This window comes from Lytechinus variegatus, chromosome 5 (assembly GCF_018143015.1).
Source record: "Lytechinus variegatus isolate NC3 chromosome 5, Lvar_3.0, whole genome shotgun sequence".
In the NCBI taxonomy this organism is placed as follows: domain Eukaryota; kingdom Metazoa; phylum Echinodermata; class Echinoidea; order Temnopleuroida; family Toxopneustidae; genus Lytechinus; species Lytechinus variegatus.
In genome coordinates, this window is record NC_054744.1 from 46,286,994 (window position 1) to 46,310,213 (window position 23,220).

A 23,220-nucleotide genomic window follows, 5' to 3' on the forward strand; every position below is an offset into this window, starting at 1 on the left:
TGAGACCCCGCCCAGTGTTATTGTGATAGTCTAGCTAACTAGACATACTTTTCAACTTCAGGGATGATCTCGTCAGCTCACTCACTACCCTGAGTAAACATGCTACATTTTCCCAGATTGTTCCAAATTTAGCCTCCATAATTATTTACATACATGTGACAAATACTTATTGCTAGCGTGAAGCGGGAACTGTATGATTTTGTTTTAATATAAACCGGACATTTTTTTATGTTATTTATCATGAAAAGATTGGGTATCTTCCAAAATAAATGATGCAAACGGGAAGCGCGAGCTGATTATTTTGTGGGGATTCAAAACTAAAAAAAGGAACATTGCACTGTAAAAACTGTGGTGTTAAAACGGACACCAATTGGTGTTAATAGAGGACCACACCCTGAGGTGTTAAAATAGCTAAAACCCTAGAGATTGAACATAAGACCAAAGAGTGTAAATGTAACAACCATAGGTGTTGTAATAACACCTATATAGGTGTAAAACTAACACCACCAATTTAACACCGGTGTAAAATAACTGGTGTGGTCCTCTATGTACACCGGTTAGCACCACAGTTTTTGCTGCGTGTAATCTTGAACACTATGCGTGCGAAAGCAATGCGCGAGCTGAATATACTGACCTGCAAAAGGATCTGTTTAAAAATTTAGACCTCACAAACGAGATAATTCCAAATACATTGTTGCTTTCCGATGGATTTAATGAAAAGCACAATTCAAAAAAAAATATATGAAAGACCAAAGTTTTTGTGCTTATCTCATTGATGCACCCTGCCATTTGAGTTCAATATTATTGACCTTCTCTTCATTCATTATATGCAGAATGAAACTACGAACTGGTCTGGAACTGTATATTTGGAATTCACATAAAGGATACGTATCTCACTCATCTGCTAATTAAAACAATGCGAGCACGTAGCGCAAACTGATTTTTTGTTTATATTCAGCACTTTTTTAATCATGAAGAGGATGCTAAAACAAAATAATGAGAACTCGCGAATCGAGAACAAAATAGTATGTGTGTTGACTTTAAAACGGTACAAGCTCTGTGTTATAGTAGATCTCACACAGTAGGCAATGCGAGCGCGAAGCGCGAGCGAAATTTTTTTTTCTCATTTTCATTATTCCCTGCAATTTGTCTATTTTTCAATTTGTAAGGTATGACTCATTTCTTTCTCTGCAGATATATCCTTAAGTTCCTTTGCTATGCAACCAATATCGTTCGTAGTCTGTTGCAAGCCCAACTTTGGAGCAACAGTTTGATATGCAAATTTACCTTAGATTGTATTTTAACGTGAGCCATTTGGAATGGATGGGCTGATAAATAGCGTAGCGCTTTACTTGTAAAACTTGTGCAATCAAAAGTGCATGTGAACTCCCATTTATACAGATAGGACACGACTTGTGTCTTCCTTTTGGTCTTTATTCACATAAAGTGAAGATGCCATTGAATTATTTCAGATTTAATTAGGTATTAGAGAGCTAATTTAAGAGACAATGCTGTACAGTTAATGTAATCTATATTGTAATCCTGAATTTATACTTTATATTTTACATGTGTATAGATACAATAATTATCACCCGATCTTTCTCCCTGTTTAAACTTATGAAAAATCAGAAATACGGTATTGTTATTGTTTTTATCGAGGATTATTATTGTCTCGAATTCGGAAACGTGTCCCGTGACTTTGGCTTGATAAGCGAGCCATGTGAGGCCCTTTTCTTTGTGATAGAAACACTAGAAAGTGTTAATTGATCACATGCAGACACAAGGGACCTTATATCACTACTTCTTTGTATAGATCAAGATTGAGACACTGGGTGGCAATTTTATTGTGGGCAAAACATAGTTATATGCACAACCCAGTGACTCACTGGGTTTCTTTTGTGTGTTTTTTTTTCAAGTGAAGTTCAAGTTTATTTCAATTCTACAAAATATACACGTCATCAATAAAGTAACAATAAATTAACAATGAAATGCAGAACTGAGGTGATCTATTAAAAAGCACGGCTAGTCGGATCACCTGTGAAACGTAATTTACAGTGCATTGAATTGAATTGAATTTATTTTCATACTTCACAAGATAACAAAATAATAACATAATACAAGAAATACATTTGGTTACATATAGAAAATACAAAGATAATGGCAGTATAAATTAAGTGAAATATGAAGGAACCTGCATGAAGTTAAGAATGCAAGCATCCATATACATATACAACCTGTAAGCGTACAGGATATTAGGCGAGAAGAAAATGTAGAGGGCAAAATTTTAAAGAATGGAATTAAAGGGATGGTCAGGCTGAAAATACATAGAGTAGAATTCACTGAGCAAAATGTTAAAAATTTCATCAAAATCGGATAACAAAATATGATGAAGTTATTGAAGTTTAAAGTTTATCAATATTTTGTGAAAAAAGTCGTCATGAATATTCATTTTATAGGTGGGCTGATTATGTCACATCTCAACTTTCCGTTTTCTGATATGTTATTACATAAAATCATATTTTTTTCATTATTTCATACTTGTGTGAATAATATGACTCCCTAATATAATGAAGTTGCAGCAATAAATATCTAATGCACTAAATCAGTTGTCAATCCCATTATTTCCGTAGTTCTTTAATATAGGAAAAAATTTACTAAACCTTATTTCATAAAATACAAAAGAACAAGTGGGGATGTGAAATCATCAGCCCAACTAATTAATATTCATGACGACTGCATATTTTCACAAAATATTGCTAAACTTTAAAATTCAATAACTTTGTTATTTGTTATCCGATTTTGATGATTTTTTTGGCATTTTGCTCAGTATTATTAAACTATAAATACTTTCAGCCCGGACCATTCCTTTTAAGAAAAACGGCAGAGCTAGAGGTATCGAAAATCAAAGGAGAGGAGAGCCTGTAGAGAAGAAAGGATGAAGAGTGAGGAAGAAGATGAAATAACTATTAACTTAATTCGAAAAAAACACACACACCTTCGCAATCAATAAAGGTAATAACCCGGGGGTGAGAAATTAAATACATATACTATTAGCAAAACAGAGAGACACACAAAACACACCAACACACGTACAATTCAATTTACAAGTTTTAGAAAAGTTCAATTTAAAGTACATATCCTGCTAAGAATTAAGGTGGACTTGTACTCTGATAATTTACCGGTATAGATGCAATATCAGAATAAATGACATTCCAAATACGGGGGCCCGTGACGAATATAATTTAAATGATTTTTGCTTCAAAATAGCCGTTTCTGAGAGGATCGGGTATCCAAGCACGAAAATATGAGTTAAACTCAATTCTTAGGGAGTAAATTATTAGATTTGCGGAACATATAGCAGTTTGGAAGTTTATTGATTGGAAGAGACGGGGTTTGGGGCTTGGCTTGATAGTGGATTAAGAATTAGCAACTTTTCTTAATGTTTTTTTTCTGTAGAACATTTATTGGTTTTAGCTTATGATGAGAAGTATTAGCCCAAATCAAATTGAAATAATTGAGATAATATAAGTGAATTATACAACATAGTTAATTAATTGTTTCTCGTGCAGTTAGTCAATTCAATCAATTCAAAACAGCACGCAATAATATACGACATCTTATCTGCAAAATTTAGGGACAATAATAGTGTCTATAAATCTAGACTAAATTGTAAGGTTCCCGTGGATAACTCAGATTCGCGCGGTTCAATGATGGGAGTAGGAAGGGAGGGGCGAATTCGTCCAATCAGGACGTTGTATTTATAATTACGTTTGGGGGGGTTCCTAGATCCTGCGGTCTATTTCACAGGAGCGTTTAGGCCTCCTGATAGCACGTTGAGTTGTAAAGAATCCGCCGTCAAACTATGGAGCTAAACAGTCTCGAGAAACCACCCCTTCAGTTCAAAGTTGATGGGGGCGGTCCAAGACACGACAGATCTCAAAGTCGACTGCCGTAGAATTAAGAGACAAGTGCAAAATGTCGCACAATTTATGCACACGGCACGCTCAAATTAACTACATAAAATCAGCTATTTCTTCTGTGATCTGTCTCTTTGTGTATGTTGAGTTGATGTGGAAAGGATCGTTCATCTCACTGAATCACGCAAGGAATCATTTCGTTTGGTATCGTTTGCGGTCTTAATAGAATCAAGATGTCAGAAGCCAAGAAATCAAAGACAGTAAGTTAATTCATTTCTCCAATATTATAGATGACAATTTAAAATTTGTAATTGTATTAATCACAATATGCTTGCCCCAGTCATGCCAGTCCAGATGCTTTCCCTGGCTGGGCCTTGCCTGGGTATGGACAGGATCAGACATAAATTCATCACAACATCAATCATTGACATTGTCAGTCACACATGACGACAGAGTCAGACTTGTCTTAACTGTCTTAACTGCCTATTACTGTCTAGTAGTAGTACTAGGGTCTACCTGACCTTTACACTAATAGTAGCCCAGTGGCAGTGTTTCCACTTTGAAGGAAATTACCGTACAGTACCCGAATTCCGGGAAATCCAGGTAATTACTGGGAAATGAAAAAAAAAATTCCGGGAAATCCAAAAATTATGACATACAAATACTAAAATCTTAAAATATTCAAGGAATAAAAACTTATTTTCTTGACTGTTTTAAACTTTTCCCATTTTCTTACATGGCTTGCCATGGCACTCGATATGTGTCAGCTCTATTAGAGTACTCTAACGTTATATAGGTATTAGCAACGTAGTGCATGACACACACACACAGGCACACATGCACTCATGTTTAGGCATACCCAGTAGTCAGTACGTACAGGGGATGTAACATTAGAATTGTAGCTCAAAACTTTTAAAACGAAAATTTGAAGATTCCAGGAAATGCAAAGTAATTTCAGGAAATTTTGGATTCAATTCCAGGAAATGATTTTTTGAGCTGTGAAAACACTAGTAGCCACTCATTCAATGAACAAGGTTATGAATAACCTTGTTCTCGGTTACCGTACATCTGTGTCTGGCAAAATAAGATTGACAATGTTTGGATTATTTTCTCTTTTTCTTTTGGACAAATGCATTATTTTTTTATGCTGTCAGTTTCCATTACAGTGATTTATTATATAACTTGACTCTTAAGTAAATTTTATTCTTACTATTTTTTTCTATATTAAAAATAAAAATTTTCTTGCCATATTCCTTTCCAGGGGGTGTTTCACAAAGATTTAAGCATGACTTAAGACGCACTTAAATGCCGACGCGTACATGATATGCAACGCACGATCATATTGATAGATACGCATTAGTGCGCGTCCTCATGACACGATCTGACCAATGCGGTCAAGCCTTTCACACCGTACGCAACTCGGTATTTAAGTGCGACTCTAAGTCATACTTAAATCTTTGTGAAACACCCCCCAGTATTAGTTATTAGAGGGCGTACACAAAAATGTGCCCAGATTTCAAGTTTTTGAGCGCTATGCTCAATAAAAAAATTATTCTAAGCTACTAATGAAAATTGAATTGCAACTGTATGGAAATTGATAATTTTGGTCACAAAAGTGATATTCTAATGAGTTTTTACATCACAATAGGCTACAGTGACTTAATACATCCCTTGCTTCTATCACTTGTTCACTGCTACCATCCTGCCTGTTTAGAATCCACACTTTGGTATGCGAATGCTGTATTGAGCACACACTTAAAAATTGAACAAATGAGAAAGTTAAAAGGCTAAGCATTTTGATTTTGAGAACTAGAGATCACTAATCATGTGACATTCTTTTATTGGCGATGTGATCAACATTTCATTTTCCTTTAACCCTGTGTGTGTGGATGTGTGTCAAAGTAGTCTGCAAACAAAGACGTGTTTGCTTTAGAACACAATCGTTTAAAGCAAATGGCTCTGCAACACAAGCAAGTGTTATGCAGTGCTAGCAAATAATGTATAGAATGCATGCATTTCTGATTTACGGAGAAAACCTAATGTGCATAAGTAGTGTTTAGGTGAACAAACTTTGGTGCATGATTCCTCGACTCTAGCCTTTGAAATTCAATTCACTATTTTCTGTATATAAAATTTAGGCTACATGAAGTGTGTGTTTGAGCAAACACAATAATACCTTCAGTCAGGGACCCCCATCCCCCCAAGATTTCTTGAGTAGTGGAGGACTGGGGGAAACAAAGGGAAAAATGGTATCAAATGGAGGGGGTCTTGGTCATGGAAATCTGATAATTCCTCTATTAGATGATGTCACATTTAGGTCACCATCATTGCCCCCCCCCCAAAAAAAAAAATAAATAAATAAATCCCTGGAACTGCCCATGCATGCAGTATAATGTCGTCTGAAGTCCATTTTAGAAAGCTGTAAATGAGATGGATGGGGCTTACCTGGTATTACATTATAATATCTATTCTACATGTACCTTAATGTAAGGAAAAATAAGCCTTTAGAATTTACCATGTGAGTAAAAAAAAAAAAAAAGCTTGACACCTCACAAATCCCCAAGGAAAAAATATGCCATGAACACATCCATGTATATGCCTGGAACTGTATCTTCCCTCAAATGATTTGATACTATATAAAGGTGGTTTGTCTTCATGCTTGGATAATCAGTACCAGGAGGTATTCTTTGCAGTGATGTTAATTTTGGTTTGCTCCAAAGTAAGGCATCAAAGTAAGGCATGACTGCATCGAATGAATCCATGACTGCAATGAAAGAATATGCCAAATTGCCAATGATGTCCTAATCCTACATGAATTGGTAAACATATATATATATATAGCAACAAACACGTGAAGTGTTTCTGGAAACCAGTTCATAGATAGATAATGATAAGTAGGCTTGGGAAGCAATCTTCTAATGTTTCCTAAACTGGTTTAAGGGAACCCAGCTGAAGATCTATGAGAATGGGGTCTAGGAACCTATCGTGTGATTCAATATCCTTTTCCTCTTCCTTGAAAACATTTGTTTCCAACTCTTATCTAAATTGACATGGACAGGAAACTTCTTGTTTTTTTTTTCATTCAGATGTCTGTCTGAACCATTATTTCTCTCCTAAAACAAGATTGAAATGCAATTTTTTTATATTCTCCCCAATCAAATTGACCTTTGTATCGATCTTGTTTTCATTATGTTTTACCGTGAAAAGTATGTTGTGCTTTTTTTTTTTTGCCAATGGGGGTTAGTGTTTTGTTAGTACAATTTGGGATTTGATCAGGAAATCCAAATTAGAGGCCCAGTGACTGCATGCCTGCCTATAGTACTAAGACATGTAGTTTGGTTGATGAAATGTAGAAACTTTGTTTTCAATAATAATAATTCATGATATTAGTACAATTAATTGGTTAGCTGACAGAGAAGTCACTGCTACGTAGACTTACCAATCGTGTATTTTACTGTTGCAATGCGGGTGATGTGCTTGTGCCCATGTTACTTTGTAGAAAAAATAAAATAAACTTAAAGAGGGTAGGGGCTATTTTATCTCTGCTGTGTTGATTCATCAATATTTCTTGGTGAATTAGATCCAAATGTTGACATGAAAATGAATTAAAATGATATATTTATTGAGAATAACACGTTAATCTTATTCCTGTACAATCAGGAATTATTTCATAAGACTTTTCTTGACTAATATCGTCTTTGAAATGTAAAGATAAGAGTATTGCCATTTTAAAGAAAGAAATCTCTGTAAAGATGCGCAAGCGTATAGTGCAAGTGTACTTGAAGTAAAAAAATTGATGCAATCTCGCTTTGCCACACCTGGCGGATTGGATTTCCATTGGTTTAGTGAAATGAGAGAGCTCCATAAAGGCACGTTTCTCATTCGATACTGATTCAAAAATACATGTAGGTGAGTCTTACAGAGATAAAATGAAGATAAAATTGTTCTCAGAATACCAATTCAGAGAGATTTTAAGGGTATTTTAATATCTCACTAATTTATTTGTTGAAATGCCATCACAACTTTGAAAGTCTATAGTCTAGCTTGTGAAACTTTGACATAATGGGTAATCAAGTATTTCTGATTGCTTGCACAAGTCTAGGTTACATGGTGAAGGTCAAAAGTCATTAGAGTCAATGAACTTAGTATTTTGTTATCATATGAGTGACCAGTGTTTTTTGTGTGAATAGTACTTCCGCTATATTGAATTGCATAATGTAGGCATGATTAACAGGTGTTCCACTTTTCTTTTTTTTTTTGGTCATTGTTCATAGGACAAGAAGGGCTTTATGGAGCGTCTAGATGCCGGTGAGATAGTGATCGGTGATGGAGGTTACGTGTTTGCTCTAGAGAAACGAGGTTACGTCAAGGCTGGACCATGGACTCCAGAAGCAACCGTAGAACACCCAGAGGCTGGTGAGTTTGGTTTCTTTTTAAGGGATTAAAGTTGGTTTGGGTCGAAGGTCATTTGAAGGGCAACTCCACCTTGACAAAGGATGTGAAAGCCAATGTAGTTTGCTGAGAAATCGAATTTGAAATCTCTTGTTCGGGGAGTGTCGACTGTAGATAGTGCATACATTGTGTGCAGGCAAGCGTAGATCCAATAAATCGCAATATGAAAACAGAATATTATGATGATGAATTGGAGATTTGAATGAGATTGAATCTTCGTGTTTTTTAATACTTCCAGTTCGACAGCTTTCCAAGGAATTCCTCCGTGCTGGAGCAGACGTCATCCAAGCTTTCACATTTTACGCCAGTGATGATAAACTAGAGAACCGGGCGAACAAGTCGCTTGAGAAATATACTGTAAGCAATCTAATTCAGTTAAAGCTGAACCAATGTATGAGAAAGCTTTTTAAATCTTGCTTAAAGGTCACAATATCATCGTAAATCTATATCTTGTATAATGTTATGTAGTATGTATTTAACTTCCTGTTCTCCTTTCAGTCATTCACCTTCACTTGTTTACAAACTCCCCCAATGTCATCTAAGAATCCCAAACCCCCAATACCATTTAACCCCTAAACCTTGACCATGAAAAGACCAACCCTCAGTGACGTTAGCTAGCTTCATGAAAGAAGTATGACTCCCACTTCCAGCCCCAGTCACTTGCACAGAGTATCACCACACCCCTTATACCAGAGAAAGTTTGATAGACAGTTACCTGTAGACCAATCAGATCAAGTTTAGAGATTCCTCCCACCTTAAATTGTTACACCCCCAAAACTCATGATATAAATAAGACTTCTCGATTATTAGAGAGATAGATACAGTAGAATACTAGACCCAAAACTCATCCAGATATACTGACTGACTTAGACGCCCATCAAATATTATCTGAACTTTAGAATTTCAATCTCAGACTTCAAAACTATTATATTCATCGTCTTATTCACAACAATAATTGCATGAAAAAGTGAAATTTGTTTGTTTCGTTTGCATGGTGGTATGAACAATCATGGAAGTTTTTTTACGGTACACCATGTGTGAAGTCCTGAAAGGATAATATAAGAAAAGTGGATAGAAATGGAGGTGCATTGGAATGGCGAGAAAGTGAAGGTTTGAAAGTAGTATTTCCAAAATGAGTGTAGCCCTGTCTCCTCGAGGTCTTCATGAATGTTATAAGTACTGCAACACAGCTAGCGAACGGTCAATTCTGAAGATGGACTGTCAACCTGCCTGAAACATCAAGTCTGCTCTCCTGCTACTCTATTCGCCGACTCAAGCCAGCCTTCTCTCACCTACTCGAGCCTGCCTACTATCTGCAGCTTTCCACTCTGTCTGGTTTACAGTCCTTTTAAGGATTACTCATTTTGGAAAGAATACTCTACTTTAAAACCTCCACTTTCTTGCCTTTCAAATCCACCACCACTTCTATCCACTTTTCTTATCTCAGTCCCTACAGGGCTGCACACATGTTGTACCATCAACCTCTTTCCTTTCACAATGAAGTTAATTTTCCAAAATTAAAGATTGCCAACACAGATATGTGACAGTGTATCATTATTATTGCTTTGTTCAAGACCCCTAACCTGGCCGGAATACTGCTCATTTTGCTTATTTATCAGCAATTCACATTTTCTACTGGAACAATTCCACACAATTGCAAACACTTGGTGGTCAGTTTATTGGGGTCAGTTTTGAAACTAATTTTGAGATCATTACCATAACTGGCAGTTATGTTTAAACATTTGTCGTCTTATCCAATATTGCAACAAATTTAATCAAAACTACGACTCTGAGCTACACTGGTGCATTGGATGTCTGATGTTCTAAAGCCATAAAATTCCTGTAAAACCTAGAAGGGATTGTGTGAAATGTTAGTAATTAATATTTTGTTCCTCACATAAGGAAATTTTTAAAATGCAGAAGCTTTAATCATGATTAAATGACATTTCTATTTTTTGTGAACAAACTTATTTATTTTGAAGTGGAACTCATTGATGGACAGTTCTCCCTCTTGCTTGTGGATTGTAATACATGAGCCCTATTAGTGATTGCAAATATACTAATCATTTTTTTTTTCTTGGGCAAAAGGGTGCTATGATTAACCAGAGAGCATGTGATATCGCAAAAGAAGTAGCTGAAATTGGCAATGGTAATGGACCTGGTCTGTTTGCCGGTGGTGTCTGCCAAACACCTGGATACCTCTCAGGTGCTAACAAGGAATCTGTCCAAGCTATCTTTAGGAAGCAGGTTAAAGTTTTTGAGGAGAACAAAGTGGACTTCCTTCTCGCCGAGGTGAGCATTAATAGCATCTCCTTGGAATCGTTACATTTTTCTGGATCTTTAAATATTCTTCTGGGCCCCGTTGTACAAAGAGTTATGATTGATTCAATCAATCGTAACTCTATGGAAATCTATCAGTGTCATAATTTTTTCTAAAGGAAATTTGCAAAATGTCCTTTGTAATCAAAGGTGAACATTCCAAATTGTCAAGAAATCAATGAATTTATGGATATGGATTCCTATCTAGAATTTTTTCTTTTGAACAAACATGCATTTCATATGTTGATTTTGCTGGCTTTCCATACTTACGATTGATTGGATCAATTGCAACTCTTTGTACAACGGGGCCCTGATCTTTGTTTTCACCAATTTACATTCACTGGGTATGCATGTAGTTGGGTTGTTTTGTATAGAGTACCAAAGTGCGACATAATTTTCACTTTTTGCATTTCAGCGTGTTTAGCTCATCCGGCCCAAAGGGCCAGATAAGCTTATGCGGCCGTCCGTCCATAATTTCAAAATGCTTCTTTGTCATCATTTCAAGTCCGATTTAAATTCTATTTGCTTTATACGATAGCACTAAGTGGAAGATTCAAAACTTCTACACATAACTTTGAAACTCATTAAATGTGCTGATTTATGCGCATTTTTCAAAATTAACGAGAGAAAAAAACACTTAACCCGTTGCCAACGGGAGCCGGCTATATACGGTTCCCTAAAACTCATTCATGTACGGGAGCCGTATATAGTCGGTTCCCCAAAGGCTATTACTCGAATCCATTTGCAGGCTTTAAAAATACAATTTCATACTATGTTTCTGCCTTTTCTGTGTTATAATTACAATGTCCATTAATTAAACTACACATTCCAGAAAGTCATACGTTTTTACCTTTTGTTTCTATAGTTTATAAAGCATTATAAAACGAGTTATGCTTCGATGAGAGTCCAATATTCGCGTACAGTGGGCATTGCCGCGATGAAAGCTTGATTTCAATGATTTTCAGTTTCGCAGGACCACGTATACACCGTAATCAATAAGAGTGAGGGAAAATAATGGGAGCAGCGAAATGCAACCCAAAACGCACGCAGAGCTGTGTGCGTGCGCTGATATGATCAACGATAGATCGAAAATGATCGACATGATCGATACTATATTAGATTGCTTTCTCTAAATGGGAAAACTTAAATATTAGACCGTGTATTGGAGCCCAGAGCCAGTTCTCCACCGGATAGGGGATGGGGGTGTTCATGGGAGGGTGGGGGGGGGGGGGGTAATGACAAGGGCTGAGTTTGTGTTTGAATTTATTTGGGTGAGGAGGCCGAGGTGATGGGTCAAAAATACATATGCTGATGGCTTCAATTTCGTTTAGGTTTTATTAATGATTTATTTTTGTATTTGGAAAATTTCTCTTATGTTTTTTATTTGACACTGGAAAAAAATCAATATGTTGGAATTTTCTGTAGAAGTTTCTTCTTGATGCATATATTATAATCAATGTTATTTATAATTATGTATTGGAAGATGTCTGACATTGTGTTTTATTGTAACATTCATGAAAATATTATGTTTCAAAGTTTTATTTGTTACATATATTTTATTTTGTATATGAATTGAAGTTGTCAATAAAAACTACTCAATACAAAAAAAAAGCTAGTGAGGTTTCAAAATGGCGCCGTTGGTAGAATATAGGAAGAAAAAAAATCATGATTTCAGTTTATAACACATCGATTTGTGTTTTCTTCTTTCATTTAGGTGCATTATTTTGCCTCTTGAAAATGGTTGTCATAATATTCAACTTCATGAACTGATCAAGCTAGATTAAACTAGAAGAGAGTACACGACTTTAAGTTGATATCGATTTCTATAATCCTAAACAAAAGTGTATACAGCTGGCTATTGAGAATACCTCGGATCGTACATACACTCTATTTTGTTCTAACGATACGGATGGGGTAATTGATGGAGGCATGGCCCCCTTTCCTTTGAAAATAACAAAAGGGCATCCAGCGAAGATCAATAAAGTTGCCACTTACTAACAATGTAAACGAGTGACTTGAAAGGGAAGGATGTACGGATGAATTCACCCTTTGTCAGTTTGGTTTAACACCAAAGAGTGATAAACACCGTGACATAGGCATAATCATGCTAATGAAGACTAATATGTGTTATTTACGATGTACAAAGTATATGAAGCATGTTTTATCCATATAATCTCATTATATGAATATTCGAAAAATCCAAGGTTTCCCCGATTGATTTTATTCTGATGCATGTTATCATGGTTTGGTTTGACCTGCATATAAAAAATGTGATGCGATAGGAATCCAGAGCATGGAGTAAATATGCATTCCATGGATATATTATTCGAGAAGATAGAGGGAATGAAAAGCAGAATATATTAAAATAAAATATCTATGTTTATGTCTGCAAACAGGCCTATAATGCTTTTCACGGAACAAATTAAAATAATTGATGTAAGCCGGGTAATAAATAAGTAGAGCGCCTTCATCACAATGTTTAGTGGATATTATATGAATTATTAATCATTATCATCATGCGGCTCGTTTTATTTTTTTTTAATTGCTTGTTAGAAGGGTGCGAGAAAAACGGCATAAAGCATATTGTGATTCCATATACGTCCATTCGGTTATTTGTTTTATTTTTAGCCGTACTCCATAGACCATAACAGACGCTCAAGTTGGATAAAGATATGAGATAAAGCAATCAGTACATGAATTAATTAATAAAGACAATAAATTAATTAATTAATTAATTAGAGATAATATGTATCAGTCAATATGAGCTGGAATATGATATTTAGGCAGGCGAGAATGGCCTTTCTATGTATCTCTTTTTAAGCACGCTCTTCCTCTTACAGTTCTCTAATTAACTCGTTATATTTGTATTTTCATCGGAGCTCTTATGGATTGTTGGCTACAAGGAAAAAGGAAGGGGAGAAATACAACATAAGAATTATTTTAATACATCGAAATTCTGTAAAGGTGAATGTACCGGGTGAGAAATTATATACACTTACGACATTTTAGAATTTTACTTTGGCAATGCAGGTTATCATTTTCAGAGTCCTTTTCCATCTTGACGAAATTGTATATTAAAACAAACTGAACGCAGGAAATAATAATTTCCAAAAGGAAAGTTCCTAAAATGTAATCAAATCATATTGTCCGAAAATTTGACAGTGAGTGTGGCGAATCAAATAGGGGGGTGGGGGTTAGACGATGGAATATAATTCATATGCACTAGAATTAGAAAAAAGGGGTATAAAATAGTAATGGTGTAACTTGGGTTGCGATTTCATTGCTGACCTCTATTTCCTCCCCCCCCCCTTTGCTTGTCAGAAAAAGAGTAAAGAAAAAGTAGCGCATTTATAGTCCCCTCCACCGAGAATTCCTTGGTTCACCGCCGATCTCTAACAAATAGATTACCAGCAAAACCGAAAATGTCTTTCTGGTCACACTCATTTTTTTTTCCATTTTAAATTGTCCAACATATACTTATGTTATTCTTTCTTGCATTTTTCCATGCATTACTAATCATTTGTTGATCATTAAATCCTTTGCACATAAATGTCAAGAAAATAACCACACACGTTCTAAACTAGTGAAATAAACTGAGAATTGAGTAAGTCCACAATAAATAAAACGGATTGCAGGGACTTATTGTATATTCTTGGATAATGAAAGAAAGGCAGAATGTCTTGTTTATAATACAAATTTAATTACTAGAATCATGTGATACATAATATTCATTTTTTTTACACAAATACATGGCAACGTCTCCTTTAGATTTTGAATTAAGGAAATAATTTGGAGTTTTTTGTTGAACATTTCTAGACGACGTAAAATCTAGACATCATTTGAAATTGATTATGTGCCGAATATGCCGGGCACCTATCCTAAAATAGGTTTTATTTGTTATTATGGGATCGGGCTTGGAGGGCCGGGTTTGGACATATTTCTGTGATGACGAGATAATACTAAGAAGGGAAAAAATAGAGAGAGGGCCGGGGGCACGGAACACGAAATGAAGAAGAGAGGGAGAACATAACCCACTTGTCTGCGCAGTGTTGTAGTACATTTTTTTTCGATTAAAAGCGCCTCGTATGAAATAGAACCCTATCCCCCCCCCTGCGTAAGCTACTGATTGAAAAGAAGGGAAAAAGTAAAGGGAAAATAGAGGAGAGTAGAGGTTGACTAGAGGTAAGGGGATTAGAGAGGGTAGAGGGGATGGCATTCAGCGAAACTGATTCTTCTTTCGGGCTGCGCCAAACAAACATGACAATAGCAATAATATTTTTCAATCGAATTAAACTAAATTCTTTTATTCTTTACATGTAAATATTCAAATGTTTACATAATATCAATTATAACAATTATAAACATTACTATCAACACTAACAATGATAATAACAAATAATAAAAGAAAATATAACAATCGGATAATAAAAATAATAATAATGATTTTGACAATAATAACAACAATGATCAAGATTATGAATATAATAATGATAAGACAAAGAAAAAGATAAAATAAAAAAAGCAGACGAAACAGAAAAAATAGATGAAAGGAGAAGATAATGGTGATCATGCGGGATGGGGTGGGCTAACTTAAATACTTGGATGATAAATGATAAATAATCTTCAAAATAATTGTTGTATACCACCTTGCAAACTTTTGGATTGGTAAGAACTGCTCCCTATCGAGAAGATTATGATTTCTTGTTCAGAAAATATTACTTGTATGCATATAAAGATATTTTGAAGATTCATGTTTTGGCGGACATACTTTTAAAAAGAAATATCATATTCTTCATTTTTTTCATTTTGCAAGAAGAGAAAAACAGAGAGAGAACAAAATAAAGCAAAATAGGATGACAGGAGTAAAAGAATGAGAATAGGTAAGAGAAGATAAGACGACGAAGAAAAAAAAACGAAAAGGAAGAAGCACAAGCAAAATCATAACAAGAATAAATAGAAGGGAAATAGAAAAAGAAAACTTAGGAGATGGAGGAGATGTAGGATTGCACAATTATCAGCGAAGAAGAAGGAGGAGAAAAGGAAAAGGGAGCATTATAAAAAAGAAAAAGGAAAAAAAGGAGGATTTCATTTGCAAGAGGAAACAAAGCAAGACTATATCAAGGGAGAAGGGGGGGGGGTCTATAAATAGGAAGTATAAGAACAAAAAGATGAGACACAGATCGAACAGAAGAAGAAAGGAAATGAGGATGATAAGATAAGAAGAATATCGAAAAAGAAGAATATGAGAAGAAAAGAAATGAGAATAATAATTTTGATAATTATAAGATCGCAAAAGAAGAAAAGGAAGAAGAAAGGAAGGGAGAATGATAATATTATGATAATAGTAATATCAAAAAAGAAGAAGTCCAAGAAGAACTTCAAAACCCACATCACAAACAATACATTCTCAAAGAAGTCACTTTGTGCGGACATGATTATAGTTCTTGAGCGACAGGTGAGCTCTGAACTCCGTGCAGCCAAAACAGGAAATGAACTACGCATGCGCGAAAACTATCGATCGATCAATTCACTCATCGTGGATCGCACACACGCTTTTGTAATCAACGATCCAGCTCGCACGCACGGAACAATGGAGCTGTTCGAACTTGACATGGTCGGCTGATTAATCTCGTTTGGGGTGTTAGAACCTATTCTACTATGCCGTCGCGAACGGGTTAACATGTTAAGTTGTGATGTGTATTCCACAATAATGCTTCCTGCCATTTGTTTATTGTATCTCTGCCTAACCACAAGAATGATATTTGTTTTTCAGTACTTTGAGCATGTTGAAGAGGCTGTTTGGGCAGTTGAAGAACTGAAGAAGACTGGTATTCCTGTAGCATGTTCATTGTGTATTGGACCAGAGGGTGATATGCATGGTGTATCTGCTGGCGACTGTGCCGTTAAGATGGCAGAAGCTGGTAAATATTTAGAATGATACAAACTGCATATGAACATCTGTTAAATTCTTTATAACAATAGCTGGGGCCCGTTTCATAAAGCTGTTCGTAAGTTAAGAGCGACTTTAATGACAACTGGTGATCCTTTCTTGTGGTAAATCATGTTCATTATCATGTTGGTGATAATTTAGCGTGTAAGAAAGGATCACCAGTCCTTAAAGTCGCTCTTAAATTACGAACAGCTTTATGAAACACCCTCCTGCAGCCTGTTGCATGAAAATTTTTACCTGAGAAAACTCCGATAAAAACTGAAAACTAAGGTTAGTCTGATTTCTGCCATTGACTTTAACACAGGGCAAAAACTCAGGTAAAAAATACCTGAGTTTTCTCAGGTAAAAAGTTTTATGCAACAGGCCCCTGGTGTTATATAGAACTTTTTGCCAGCGGCTGCAAAGCACTATTACTACTTCAGCTTTAGCTCGAGATACAACTACACCATCTTTTTGTCATGATTCTGGGCTCAGCAAATGTTTAATAATCATCCTCTAAACAAAATTGATGGCAATATCTGACCGAATGGAGACTGGGCGTATATATTTGTAATCTGGCGTCTATGGAAAATGTATTCAATATTACAAAATAATTGTCTCTAAACGCTTTAAATCTGTAAATACCATGAAACTATTTCATCCCTTACCATTGAATCATTATTTCCCTATCTAGGTGCTGATGTTATCGGTATAAACTGTCACTTCGACCCTTGGATATGTCTGAAAGGCGTCGCTCTGATGAAGGAAGGTCTTGAGAAAGCAGGACTCAAGAGACATCTCATGATCCAACCTCTTGCGTTTGCCACACCAGACTGTGGCAAGCAAGGATTTATTGATCTCCCAGAGTTTCCTTTTGGTGAGTGTTATATCAAGATGATAGCAAGAAAGAAAATATTCTTGAAAACGGATTTGAGCATGCAAACCATGTTCCCATGGTATAGCATGTAAATATTCCATGCAGGTGGTGTTCACAGAAATAATCTGAAATCATGATGAAAACCATATCAATGCAGGGCATTCACACTGTCGTGTGCACGGTAGAGGATTAATTGATTTGATTTGTTATCCCTGTATTTAGTAGGAAAGTTACCATCTTGAATCACAATGTACCTGAAACATTTACCTTCACAGACGGGAGATACTATGTTTTCGCATCGATGTCTTGCATCAACACCTTATTCTAAACTGGCAAATAGAGAACGACATTTGCTCCAACAACAATTACCCCAGGCTTTATTTTGTCTAAGAAATAGGGCTAGGGTTGTTAGGTTGGGTGTAGGATTGGGTATAGTGTAAAATCTAGGGTTGAAGTTGGTCGTTCCAATAATGTGTGGGATTTGCAGCATCTAGCAGTTGTCGCTGAAACAAACGCCACTGAACCAAAAAGGGGACAGAAGCATGCAGTCTTCAATCTGGTTTACATTCCCAAACAAACAGCAATGGCTGTTGATATGTTGGCCTCTTCAAACTCATGGATAGGAGGATTAATTAATTTTCTGAAGTCTGGGAGTTCAATATAGTTGTACATGTACTAACACTGATAGGGCAGGTAGTGGTATGAGTGATTTTTTTTTTTTTTACTCTAGAACAGGAATTATTGAAGTGATTGAAGGTATTAACAAATAGGAAGTGATACGTCATTAACTCTAGAATTCTCCAATATCCACTTGTGTGAATTCTGGAATAAAGTAGTATAGTATACAAATAATGAATTTTTATGAGTGCTATGGACAGAATACTTCATACTTTATTTTTCACCGAATGAAGTATTCTGTCCATTGCACAAATGAAAAGAACATTATTTGGTTTACATTGACGCCTATACATTCTTTTCATATGAAAATTATGAATTTTTGATGCAAAATATGCTCAAGCAGTGCAGGTTGGTCTGTTGATTTTCACGTACACGCAACACACACTTCAAACGTGTGGTTTTTCTTGTGCCTGCAATCTCGGTTGGCACATGCAATGGACAAAATAGTATGGATCCAAATTGCAAGGTTGATCTCATAAAATGAGCTGAATAACTGATATCAAACAACCAATCAAATGCACGGTTGATGATGTTATTGTAAAATGAGCTAACTGAATGATATGAAACAAGCAATCAAATGACAAGGATCTATCTTGGTGTCATATGAATAAAAATAGTGATTGTATTTGTCTGACTAGGTGAATATCTATTGAATACAAATATGGTTGTCTTCCCTCAGGTTTGGAGCCCCGTATCCTGACACGTTGGGAGTGCCATCGTTATGCCCGTGAAGCCTACGACCTGGGTATCCGTTACATCGGTGGTTGCTGTGGATTTGAGCCTTACCACATCCGAGCTGTCTGTGAAGAGTTGAACAAGGAGAGAGGTTTCTACCCTGAGGGAACTGAAAAGCATGCCCTCTGGGGTGATGGTCTTCGTCAACACACAAAGCCGTGGGTTAGGGCCCGGTAAGTTACCTTGTTTTTCTTGGTCATCTGGGTCCTGTCTTGAGCTATGATTAACCCAATCAATCTCAACTCTGGAAATCCATCAATGTCATATTTTCTAAAGGAAATTTGCCAATGTCCTTTGTAAACAAATGATCACGAGAACAATGAATGTATGAATATACATCATAGTTAGAAAATATTTTGAACAAACATGCATGAGAGATGATGTTGCTGGCCGTCCATAGTTGGGAGTGAAATTGGTAAAGGAGTACTAAGGTCAGTTTTGTAACTAGAGCATTGCTCCATTCGAATTCCATCCTCATCTTAAAATATACCCTTTGAGAGAACTATAAATGAATTAGCCTGTAATGCTATGTATATGTACAGTTGAGGCCAAAAGTTTACATACACACATGGAATTCAGTGAAATTTGTTTGCCAAATATCGCAAAATTTACTACTTGTATATGTTCAAGAATATAACTACCATGATGGATTTGGTATCAAATTAAAGAGTGTATTAAGCTCTTTCACATGATTGGGATGATGTAGGTATTCAATTATATTTCAGGTGGAATTTCCTTTAGAAGAAAAAAGTCATATTCATGCCAAATGTATTCTTTTGTTATATTTTCAAACATCATTTCATAGAATTATATAAATGTCGAATCTATGACTTATGTTACATTTTCTATTAAGATATGTCATCATTGAAGAAAAAAAGTGTAATCTGAAATGATTGTGTTAAGTATCTAGCACAAATATGAAATGGTTTTGTCAAGGTTTTATTTTAAATTTGTCTGAAATATGAAGTCTACGACTCGGGCGATATAAATCTAGTTTGGGCGATATATATCGCCCCAAGGCCAGTCAATATTGCTTTATTGTTTTCAATCTATGTCTTTCATTCCTACATTTTAGTTGTCATCTATATTTCTTTTCCTCTAGGAGTATTTCAATTCACCCTTTTTCTTGTCATGAATCTTTTTCTGATTTTAGGGCTCGGCGTGATTATTGGGAGAACCTAAAACCCTCTAGCGGTCGACCAGATTGTGCTTCAATGTCTAAACCGGATGCTTGGGGTGTAACCCGAGGTGATGAAAACCTTGTTCAACATGTCGAAGAGACCGACGACACAGAACTGAAGAAGCTTTACCAACAAGCAGCGAAATAACTGTTTCAGAACAGTATCAATGACATCTCAGTGAATAGTTCAAAACATGTACAAATGTTATATACATTTTCAACCTCAGAATTATGTGCCTTCGGATCTGACTTCTTGTCAGACTACAGTATAAATTGGTTTTGTGAAGTCTGCCTCCACCAGTACATTATTTTTTTACTTCTTGATACTGCCATGAATGTAAGAGAAAGTAAAATTGTACCCAAGGATACTTGACTTCATCTTTTGTTGGTTATGAAAATAATGTTGCTTGTACAGTTATGGAACCTCTCAAAAGAAAGTTGGAAACATACAGGGTTCCCGGCCAATCAAGGAAAAATCAGGGAATTTGATTTTTAAAACATGCCTCAAATGAGGGAAAAATCAAGGAATTTTGATCGGCCCAAAAAGTCGAAAGCATGGTAGTAAGTCAGACGCCGTTATATTTTGTTGCATATCAAAACAACATCCATTGAATGACATCCATTTTTTTGGTGGTTTTTTTTTAGTGTAGCCTCTTTGACTGCAGTACAAGTACTGGTAGCTGTAGCCCATGACCTAACTAGCGCCTCTAACTGATGATTATGTACACTAAAAGGCCAGAAGGGAGTAGTGCCCCTTGCCTTTTTACACTGAAAATACATGAGATTCACTGCAACAATTTAGAAAACATGCAAAACTTGGAATGGGTCTAAATAGTAAGGGAATTTTAAAACTTCATCAGGGAAAAATCAGGGAATTTTGGGCCGATTGCACGAAAGGGTCTTTGCAAGAATTGTCTTTCATGTCGCCCATTTATTATGATGCGCCATTTGAAACGCATTTTAAATAAATTACCTGCAAACTATTTTTATTCATCTGTTAAAGTAAACAAAATCTTTTTTTATAGAATGATGCGATATATCATAAAATTATATACCAAGGGATTTAAATGCTAGCTAACAAATTTTATTTGTTTATCGTACATTTCTGAAATATCCCGCTTATAACGCATCATTAGAGATGGTCGACATGAAAGACGGTCGTTGGAAAGACCCTTTCGTGCGATCGGCGCCTGTTTTCTTGAAAAGCTGGGAACCCTGTCATAATTTTTTATTGTTCCTAAAAAAAACAATGTGTATAGTTTTCCATTATTCTCTGTATAGTTTGTGAATGTAATATAAACGCCTGGGGAAAATCTTTTTTTCTTCAAAATATGATGAGCTTTTATTTGTACCACAGAAAAGAAATACTTTGCAACTGAGACTTATGCTTTCAGCATTTCTTATTTCTTTATTGTATATTTAAGTATCACTACATGTGCTAGACCACATGCGTGGAAGAACTATCCATCCATCCATCGTCTATAAAACATCCCATCCATTTGGACATACAGTACACCAAAGAAAAAGAATTATCTATTTTATATATTTTTTGTTCAGTTCATCATTTCACTTTACACTCTCGCTCTAATTGTAATTTGGAAGTCATCCTCCAAATGAAATTATGCATAAATTTGCTATTCAGTATTAACAATTGTTTGAAAACAATCAACGTCGATTACTCTCTTTGTGTTTGTGACTTGTAGTAATCAATTTAAATTACTAAACTTTGTTGTATAAATTGTATGTGATAGAGATAATGAAGGAAATACGACAATTTGTTAAAATTTAATGTTTCCTTGGTGCACTATTAATCCTGCTTATAATGTATGCTACATGAAACCAACTCAAGGATGAGGAATTATTCAGCTTTGCTTGGCAAACAATTTATTAGAAAAGAATAAAAAATTATTAGAAAGAAGCTCTATGATTGTTCATTGAAATTCAATGTTTTGTTTATGTAGTAGGGGGTTAATTGTGAATATTTTTTGTATCGGGCATTCAAGTTGATTTGCAGGTGAATTATATGTCCTTCCATTGGAATTGTCAAAGCTTTAAAAACATACTTTATGGTGTAAAATCAACATATTGAACAATTGTCTAAAGAGAATTAAAAAGTATTGATATTATATGTTTACATCTCTCCAACTGTCAATATATTGTATTGTTGATGAAATTTTCCCTAAGAACAATCAAAATTAGTGGCCCCACTTTGAAAACCCACGGTTGAATCCATGGTTTATGCAGATTTCCTGTATAAATTATGATTAATTTAGTGCGTCAATTTGGTGCACTGTGACAAAAGCGCGCATCAGCATTACACATTTTTCATACACATGCCCGATACACGCTAAATGAAGCGTAATTTATATAGGAAATCTGGATAAATCATGGATTCAACCGTGGGTTTTCAAAATCACCTTTGTGAATTCTGGCCAATGAGATTAATTAATACGGTCAAATTGGGAGCGTTGTGGTCTGTCTAGTGGTAAACGACTCTCTTCTTTCATACTGAGGGACGTGGGTTCGATTCCAAGCCATGGCATGTTTTCCTTCAGCAAGAAATTCCTTGAATGCTTGAGCACCTAGGCAGCCCAGCTGAAGTCGAGGTATTAATAATAGCAGTGCAGCTGGGAGGACAGGTTTTGGAACTGAAGTGGCTACCTTGGGAAAATATACAGTTATTATTATTGATCATGAATGAATATCTGTTGAAAATGTAGTTGAATGGCATTCACAAGTGACTTTTACAACATGTGTTTGGGTAAGAAAATGCTCTTTCAGAAAAAGAATGAGTTTATTGTCAATAATTTAATCATTTCATGTACAATGCAGATCATGCAAATAATAATAGCAACTTTATACAAGATAATAAAACTTTTAGAAGCAAAACATATACAAGTTCTGTCCTGTAAAATATGTAAACAGCCATCCCCCAAACTCCAAAAAATAACTGAAAGAGTGTCAAAATTGAAGTTGTAAGTTGGAAAGTTAAATAAAAACAATATTTAAGGGGTTTACCTCCACCATTTTTAAAAGATAATAAAAATGGGTTTAGAGTTTGTTTCACAATCAGGGTATGCCAAACTATCTCATTTGACTAAAAAAAAAAGCTTTGTTCTCCCTGAAGTTTAGT

At 35.5% G+C, this 23,220-nt stretch overlaps 1 protein-coding gene across 2 annotated transcripts; it reads left to right on the top strand.

Moving 5' to 3' along the window:
• Window positions 1-4,029: 4,029 nt before the first annotated feature.
• Window positions 4,030-22,215, top strand: LOC121416295 (betaine--homocysteine S-methyltransferase 1-like). Of its 2 annotated transcripts, none has more exons than XM_041609827.1 (8): window positions 4,030-4,177; window positions 8,192-8,333; window positions 8,608-8,726; window positions 10,458-10,661; window positions 16,462-16,609; window positions 17,312-17,494; window positions 18,852-19,080; window positions 20,061-22,215. In XM_041609827.1, exons 1-8 carry the CDS (start codon window positions 4,151-4,153, stop codon window positions 20,233-20,235), a joined length of 1,227 nt encoding a protein of 408 aa, XP_041465761.1. In that variant the 5' UTR covers window positions 4,030-4,150; the 3' UTR covers window positions 20,236-22,215. The 2 variants fall into 2 exon arrangements, with proteins under 2 accessions (XP_041465761.1, XP_041465762.1); XM_041609828.1 differs by having other exon boundaries at window positions 18,852-19,077; window positions 20,058-22,215.
• The last annotated feature ends 1,005 nt before the right edge of the window (window positions 22,216-23,220 follow it).